At 33.2% G+C, this 8,772-nt stretch overlaps 1 protein-coding gene across 1 annotated transcript; it reads right to left on the reverse strand.

The window, feature by feature from the left end:
* Positions 1-4,435: 4,435 nt before the first annotated feature.
* On the reverse strand, positions 4,436-6,603 carry LOC105127275 (aluminum-activated malate transporter 10-like). Its single transcript, XM_011028513.1, has 6 exons — positions 6,255-6,603; positions 5,885-6,025; positions 5,516-5,788; positions 5,316-5,434; positions 5,079-5,222; positions 4,436-4,983 (listed from the first exon to the last, which is right to left on the reverse strand). The coding sequence occupies exons 1-6, from the start codon at positions 6,592-6,594 to the stop codon at positions 4,501-4,503; spliced, it is 1,500 nt and encodes a 499-aa protein (XP_011026815.1). The 5' UTR covers positions 6,595-6,603; the 3' UTR covers positions 4,436-4,500.
* Positions 6,604-8,772: the final 2,169 nt, after the last annotated feature.

An 8,772-nucleotide genomic window follows, 5' to 3' on the forward strand; every position in this document is an offset into this window, starting at 1 on the left:
GTTAGAGGACAGTTATTCTACACTATAATGAGGAGGGGGGAAGAGAGAGAGAGAGAGAGAGCTTGTTTTGTATACCCTCCGCAATTATCAAAAAATAGGGAAAACACCTTATGGCAAAATCAATTATCACAAAATCAATCATTAAAAAAGAGAAAGAAAACACCTTTTTATTTACCTTATAGCAGGGTGGGGGGGGAGCGAGAATTGCATCGAGGACAGGTGTAGTGTGAAAATTGCTTCTGGCACCGACTCAATTTGAAAATTAAGTTAGATTACGAACAACTTAGTGGCGGTAATTGAAGAAGAAATCAAGGACATACACGTGGCCGATGAAGCGAGGAGGAGGATGGGAAGGATTTGAAGGTTTCTCCGAGATAAGAGCTGTGTCTGCCATTTTTAATTATAATCACGAACACGAAATCAAAACAAAATCCAGAGAGAGGGAGAGGTGGAATGTTACTGTGAGGAGAGAGAGAGTCGATTTTAATGGCGGTTTCGAAAACCCTGGAAAAGTCCTGGATTTAGAATTCTTTTGTAAAACAGAGTTTTGGGTCTCTGGGCTTAACTTGTTTGGCGGTTAATTGAAATTGACAAGAAATGGGCCTGAGACCAATAAAAAATGGGCCAACGTGATGCTGAAGCTGACCCATCTCTATTATTTTTGGCCGTAAAAAAAGCCATAGATTTTCGCATGAAAAAGAAAGTTTCCGACAATAATATACAATCACAAGGTGCTGTGTGTATGGTATTGTGATTGAAATTGTATTTTATTTTAATTATAATTTTTAATAGTTTAGTAAATATTTGAAATATAAATTTTAAAGATGAGTACTACTAAAAATTAAGTTTATATCACCAGTTTTATGAAATAAAAAATTATTGCTTTTTAATTTATTTTTGCCTGTCTACTGCCGAGGAAAAGTAAAACTCAAGAGCCCACCCAATTTGATATGCTTACTTCCTTTATTCTCGGCTCAAATAGAGGTATTTTGTGGGCAATCATCATCATCTACACATTGCCAAGTAGATTCACTTGGGGCTATTCATGTGAACAGTGCCAGGTGAATTAATTTATGGGTTATTGTTTTGTTTATGTGGATAATTGGTGCAGTAAATTGATTTTACTTATACTGTTCATATTGTGTAAATATGAATAATAATTTTTTTTAAAAATAATTTAAGATGAATTAAATTTACTCATACCATAATCTCAATTTTATTTCTAATAATATTTCACCTAATAGTTTAAGATGAATTAAATTTACTCGTGCCATAATCTCAATTTTATTCCCAATAATATTTTATCTAATTTTATTATATGCTCGAAAGATTATGGAAATTGTAGTTATTGTCGGATGAATTTTATACGTAATGGAATTGTAGATAATTTAATGGAACAATAAAAAATATTTTATATAAAGTATAATTTATTTCATGATGTAATAGTAATAGTTAAATTTACAATATTTAAATTAAAAACCATAAATATTAATATATATTTTAAAAAATTATTTTATAACCTCAATTTCAAAGCATTTTTAACCAAACACATTAAACTACTTTTTATCTAACCTCAATTTCAACCACAATTTTAATCAAATATATATTTTTCCAAACCAACCTCAACTAAAAGTATTTTTTATAAAACAACTTTTTTCAAACCATAACCACAACAGTCATCACAATACTAAACACACCCTAAGTAACAAGCATGGTTGTAGCTACAATTTTTTCTTATTCTAAGCTATCAAATAAATATATAGATTTTTAAAATTAACAATAAAATTTTAATTTAAATAGATTTTTAAAATATTAAAAAAATTAAAAATATATAAAATTAAAGTGAAAAAAATAAACTCACTATTAAAGTTATATTTTTCAATATTTTATGAAATATAATTAATCTATAATCAAGTCTAAATTGATATTATAATAACCTTTCAACCGAGATAAAATAATAATTTTATATTAATTGAAAAACAAAGCAATTAAATTTTTCTCTCTCTCAATTCCTCCATCCTTCACTTGATTATTCCTTAGATTGGTGCTTTATAAGTTTATTCATAAGGTTATTTTCTTATTCCTTAGATTGGTGCTTTATAAGTTTATTTATAAGGTTATTTTCTTATTTTTTTATTTTGTTTCTTGGATTTTTTTAAAATTTTTCCCTTACTTTTCTCTCTCACTTTTTTTTCCATACTATGCTTTTGCCCAGTTTGCAACATGTAAAATGAAGGAAGAATTGATTTTTTTTTTATTTTTAATGGTAAATAATAATTTTACTTTAAACGAGTCATTTTATTTTTATTTGATAATTTTTTTATTAGTATTACCAAGCACTGTTTATCCTAAAATTTTAATCAAATTTTATTTAATATATTTTAAGATCCATTATAAAATTTAAACTCAATTTGATAGTCGGATTAAAAATTAAGTCCAATAATATAAAACTAGTCAAAGTGTGATTTTTTATTAAATTTCTGAATTTTTTCAAAAAATTTAAAATTTTAACCTAAACTAAAATATCATATTAGAATAATCCACGTAAATTTTTAGAATCTTTTAATAACTTAATTAAGAATTATAAATTTTTTTATACATAAAACTAGTTAATATTTAACATTTGATAAAATCTACACCTAGGAGCCCATCCAAACCTTTAACATGCCTTCACCCCACCCCTGGTTGTAGTGCTATCAAATGGTGCATTTTGTGCGCCTTGATAAGCTTAGGCTGCCGTATAATATCAGCCACATGATCGGTCTCCGGAGATCAAAACATATATGGTTTGGCAAGGTACTAGCCTGATAAGTGAGGTGCTAAAGGACTTAAAATAGGAGGCATCATCACCAACACTTGTGAACATATGGTTGGCTATGGCGAAGAAAAGTAACTGGATGACTGCAGCATTGATGACTTGGAAGATGTTTGGCCAACCAGAGTTTTTTTTTGAGTTTTTTTTTTATTATAGCATTGATGACTTGGAAGATGTTTGGCCCACCAGAGTTTTTTTTTGAGTTTTTTTTTTTTATTATTATCCTACCTGGGCTACAGCCCAACGGAGCCTTGTGAAAGGCTCCCCCTTATCTGTTTCTGCGTTTAAAACAAATCATATTATAATTAAACACGAATTATTGTTTGTGGAACCTATTATTATTTAATATTTCAACCGCAGGTTAGCAAAAAAGCTGCTGCTTGACAGATGATGGCGAGGAATGGGCTGGTTAACCAATGCTGCCTCCTCTTCTCTGTTCGTTTTGCTTGCTGGATTCTCTCCTCCTCTGCTTCTCTCTTTGGTCTGAGGGACACAGTTGAAGACAATGATGTCAAAATCCCCACCCAAACAACTCTTGACGAAGAAAGTTGCAGCGGTCTCTACTCTCCACTTAACCACTCCCTTCCCTACAACTCGAGGCAAATTCATTCATCTCATTTTCCTTCCATTTCCCTCCTCTCATTTCCGTTACTTTCCTTTCTTCTCTCCACTCTCAATCTCCTTCCAGTTCAGCTCCTGAATGCATAACTCCACCGATAGTTTGTCCTCCCTTTACCACCTCAAAAACTGGAGGATCCATCTACCACAACCCCGTTTTCATCTATAAAGGAACCCAACTATCTGTCCCCAGTCATGGCTCGGCTTCGCTTGGACCTTCAAACGGGAAAGATGCTGTCGTTCATGACTGGAAAGTGAGGAGTGTTGGTATCGAAAACATTGACGTTGCCACCCTGGGAAATCTCCGTGTTGATATTGTTCTTAACGTTCCAAAATTGCCCTCTCGTTCTCGGGAGGCTCGTTTTGCTTTATGCAAGGGCTCTCCATATCCCCACCTCCCAATTTTGATCCTATAATATTTTAGTTGATGTTGTTTTATTACTGCAAGATCAAAAATTATAAAAATTATAATTTTTATTGGATATATTTTATATACAATGAAATTATAAATAATTTAATAAAATAATTATAAATATTTTATATAAATAATTTTATAATATAATAATAATAATTTAAGTGTTCAATATTAAAAACTATCAAAATATATATATATATATATATATATATATATATATATTATTTTATAATTTTAATTTTAAAGGTATTTTTAATTAAATATATTAAATAATTTTTTATTTAATCTTAATTTTAACTAAACATATATTTTAACTAAACATATATTTTAACAGATTAATATCAATTAAAAATAATTTTTATAAAATAATTTTTTTAAAATTATAATTACAAAAGTTATCACAATACTGATCACAGGTAAAAATCTTTTGTTTGATTTGATATATATATATTATGCAAATTTTGAAGAATACAAGTTGACAGATGAATTCCAATTTGCATGGTTGACGTTAACCTGGTAACTAGAATTAAAGTAGTCCTGTGAGCTGACTAGCTTTTATAAGTTCATGTGCATTGCTACATTGAGCATTTATTACACTGCATCCATCCTGTCTAAATGTTTCCTTTTCCACTGATACTGATATGGAAACTGATCAGACCCTTTCAAGAGCCTTCATAGTTTGCTGATCATCATTTAGCTGACTTGCTACAATTCTATTAGTATTCGGTTGATTTTGTTTGGCCTTCTCCTGAACTTCACCCTTGAACTCAGCTAACTCAGCTAGTTCTTCCACCGTTTCTACAATAGCTTGGATCCTTGAAGAGATTTCTATCATTAACGAAGCAAAAGTTACCACTGGAATAACTTCCAGGAGATGGGTTGTGGAGGAGGTTGTTTCTTCTGTTTCCTTGCTTTCAGGATGTAATACTTCTGGAGGACTCAGCACCTTAGGAAGAAAATTTAATTCATTTTGCAGATCCTGCACTGCACTCCTCATTTCTTCAACCAAGGAATCTATGGAGGGTGATCTTTTCATTGTCTTGATAGTTTTTGCTACCTCTTTTATAACACTGGAAGAGTTGGAGCTCACTTTCAGGCAAATATTGCTCAGATGCTTCTTTGTGAACTCAGGGGCCTGTTTTCAGACATTGAAGTACGCGGGGAATCTGTCAGGAAAATAAAAACATTGGCTTAAAAAGTATCAAGGAAGAGTGTGCGAAAATTTGTTACCTGATTTTCTGAATCAATGCACCTGTTAAGAGCCTCAACACAGTAAGCGCAGCTGCGCATTGATGCACCAATTTTAAGGTATTGTTGCCATGGATGTTTGAAGTTGAAGCGGCCATGCGCAGGCTCCCATCTAGCAAATTTGGCCTGTAAGGAAAACAGTGCTATCCACAGCTTCAGTCAAATATTCTGAGAAATTTCATGTTTGCTCTTTTTGTTTTTGGCAAGTTCCGTGCATACTATGGATTCCTCTGTGGCCTTGGAACTGAGCACACATTTGTAACCAAGCAATTTCTTGTCAGGTTGTTTATCGCTGTCTTTCAGTTCACCATTGTAATTGAAATGCTCATCTACACAACCTGAAACGTGGTGGATTTGATAAATTATTTGTGAAACTGGAAAATACTCATCTCAAAGTGTCTGTCTTGCACGTCACATACCAACTAAAGAATTGGCAAGTTTGTCCATGTTGTTGCTGATAAGAATATGCAGCTCCCCGCCAGCCCAGATGGGGCAAATAAACATGGTAACAAGAATGCATAAAGAAGTTCCGATGATAATGGTAGATATTCTTTGATGAGCCATATCAAACAATTTATCCACTCGATAACCAGACACAGTGACAAGACTGAAAGTGAGGATAAAGATCATGGCACCATAATCAAACCGAGCTTTCACTGAGGGAATAAATCTAGAGAAGGTTGCGGTAGAAGCTGAAGAGAAAGATATTTAACACTTGATTAGCTAGTTGTCTTTGTTTTCATTTTGTAAATTAACTTGTAATAAAATGTTAGTTCATCGATGCACACCTAACAAGAAAACTGAAGCTCCAGTGATTAAGGGCTCAAATTCCTGTCCTGACTGACTAGCCACCCAATGGACACCAAAGGCAAGAAAGCCAGCAAGAGTTGTTCCAAACACTCTATTCAAACTTTTGCATATCGTTGCACCTGCAGAATAATAATCAGGTTAAACCCAAAGATTAATGTAAAATGGCCTCGCCTTTTAGGTCACTAGCTCAAGGAATATTGCAGAATCCATACAAAAAGAACTAGTTCTTTGTTTTCCTTCGATGCTTGACCATCAAATAGTAGGGTGGGCCAATGACCATGAATGATGATATATTACAGAAACTTGGACATTGATGATTCAATGTTTCAACAAATTTGGAGTACTTACCTACAGTATTTTCAAAGACTACCACAACCGTCATTATAGCCCACATAGCATTTCCACCCACACCTTTATACAGAGGTCTCATGTAGTAAAAGAGTGAGACAACAGTGAGTGCCATTCCTACTTTTAGACAATGGATCACTTTTCTAGGGTCATCTACCCCTATATCCCCTGCTCTCTTTAAAAACTTCCATACTTTCAAAACCAACCCTGCTATCAAACCCTTTAGCCCTATCCATATTCTGCTGACAGGCCCTGCATCTGGGACCAGACTCTTTGATGACCCATCTCCCAAAGTTATTCTCCACTCCACTCCACTTGTTGCCTTCTCCTGATGAGCCATATTTTACACTTTCACGGTGGACACAACTATGTAGTAAATGATGGGATGCCTTGGAATGAGATAGACGAGATAGGTGATACTAGGGAATGCTGCAGTAGAGACCAGGAAATGAGCTAGTTGCAAAGCACCCTGTTTCCGTGGAATTGGAAGGTGATGCTTGGATTGGATGAAAATGTTGCTGACTATTGAAGTGTGTGAGTGTGTATATAAAGGAGGCATTTGTTACTTTGCACTGAATTTGTTTATAAAACAAAATAGAAAAAAAAATCCAATGACATGGGAATTCCAGAGGATCGTTTTTAATTCTTTTTTGGTAGGTAAAGTTGTGATTATAGAAAAATCCCTCTCTCTCTCTTACATGTGCTCACTTTAATGTAAAGAATTTTATTTATTATATTATTGACAAAATAAGGTCGTTAACCTCATCCTTGATGTCTTCATTAAGCCATTTCTGCTATAGAGGGAGACTTGAGGTTCTTGTGACCTCAACAAAATTTAGGATATATCGGTTGACATTTGTGTCCCAGAAATGAAAAGTCGAACGCCATGCGATGATGATTTGGATCATAGGAAGCTCAAATTTTGTGTTCTACAGTTCAATGTTTCTTCTAAGTGGATCTTTGATCAGACTCCTCCCAGGTCTGTCTCCTATAGATAAGAAAATTAGAACTCAGCACCACCATCATAAGAAAAATCATTTTTATATATACAGATATTTCTGATGTGGGATCTTTGATCATCCTAATTTAGAAATTGCCATTGTGGTCCTATGCTACTTTTCTATTTTGTAAAGGCAAATGCCCTATGCTCTATCCCAGTGCTTGTACGTTTTCTTGTAAGATCGACACGAAAATTATGGTTATTTGTTTGGAAAATAGAACTTAGCAGAGTCAAAATTTGTTTCCGACGATATGCATGGTAAAGTATTAATCTTATACCAGACAAACATTTGCATGCATTTTCAAGTCCAGAATATTAGTGTAATCAACTTGTTTCTGTGCTGTAGAGAGTGTCATGTTTCACTTATTTTATCCACTTGAGGGGGAAATGACCTGTTAATGCTTCTGCTTTCCAGAAAGGAACAACGACGAATGCATCTCTGCCCCTCTCTACATGACCGAATTGCTTACAATTCACATCTAGATAACTAGATTTCATAGAAAAAGTAGGTATAATCATCAGACTATTTTATTAGGTCTTCTCTTATGTATTCCATAAGCAGGCTTTCTACGTTCTGTAGAACGCGGAGCCAAAGCCCCGGGTTTTTCCCTTTTTGATCTACTGGAGAATACTACAGCTTCTCAATCTCCTACGTACATACAACAGGACACGCGTGCGTACGAACGAAAGAGATTCATAATTCTCATGAGCTTGCTGTGAAACCTTCTTTTAATTAGCGGCTTTCAGCCAAAGTGGAGAGTCCAATATGAATCTAGAAACTCTAGTATTTCCCATCATTTTTAAGGTGGAATAGGGCAAGCACAGCAGGTGGTCTTGACATGCCTTTTGAAACTGCAAATAAGTTGCAGCTGTTAATTACCATTTGTTAAATACTGCAGCATATCCATATGAATTAACTTTCTGTTAAGATTTTTATTAAATCAAATGCTTTTGCCCATATTCAAGATACTTAGACACAATAATCAATCAAGTTTAAGATAACATAAATCCAAAAAATATACCACATCCAAATTATTTAGACTTGATAATTCATCAAGTTCAAAGTAATATAATTGATCAACATGCTAGACCTAAAACACTTGAATTGGGTAATTCACCGAGTCTACGACACTTGACAATCAGTTAAATCTAAGATAATATAGACCTGACAAACATGATAGATCCAAAACATTTGAACTTTATAGTCTATCAAGTTCAAAGTAAAGTGGATCCGGTATAATATACTGGATTTGAAATGCTTGGACTTAATAGTTAGTTAAGTTTAAGATAATATAAATCTAATAAATATGTTAGACCTGAGATATTTGTATTTGATAGCCAATTAAATTCAATGTAACATAAGTCTAGTAAACATGTCAGATCTAAACAACTTAAATATTATTAAATTTTAAAACTTTATACCTGATCATAGACAATTCTATATAATATAAGTGTTTAAGACATAATAAACTATAATGTCTCTCCATCTAAAATAATTGTTTATACTAAGATAATGAT

The sequence above is a fragment of the Populus euphratica genome, unplaced genomic scaffold (assembly GCF_000495115.2).
Source record: "Populus euphratica unplaced genomic scaffold, PopEup_1.0 scaffold7.1, whole genome shotgun sequence".
NCBI classification, from domain to species: domain Eukaryota; kingdom Viridiplantae; phylum Streptophyta; class Magnoliopsida; order Malpighiales; family Salicaceae; genus Populus; species Populus euphratica.

What these genes read in the sequence shown, in the direction of transcription:
- LOC105127275 (XM_011028513.1), bottom strand. Translation starts at nt 6,594, where the DNA reads ATGGCTCATCAGGAGAAGGCAACAAGTGGAGTGGAGTGGAGAATAACT. An exon ending in AGCTTCAGTTTTCTTGTTAG is followed by an intron (nt 5,789 to 5,884) that starts GTGTGCATCGAT and finishes CTTTCTCTTCAG; the next exon opens with CTTCTACCGCAACCTTCTCT. An exon ending in ACTTGCCAATTCTTTAGTTG is followed by an intron (nt 5,435 to 5,515) that starts GTATGTGACGTG and finishes ACCACGTTTCAG; the next exon opens with GTTGTGTAGATGAGCATTTC.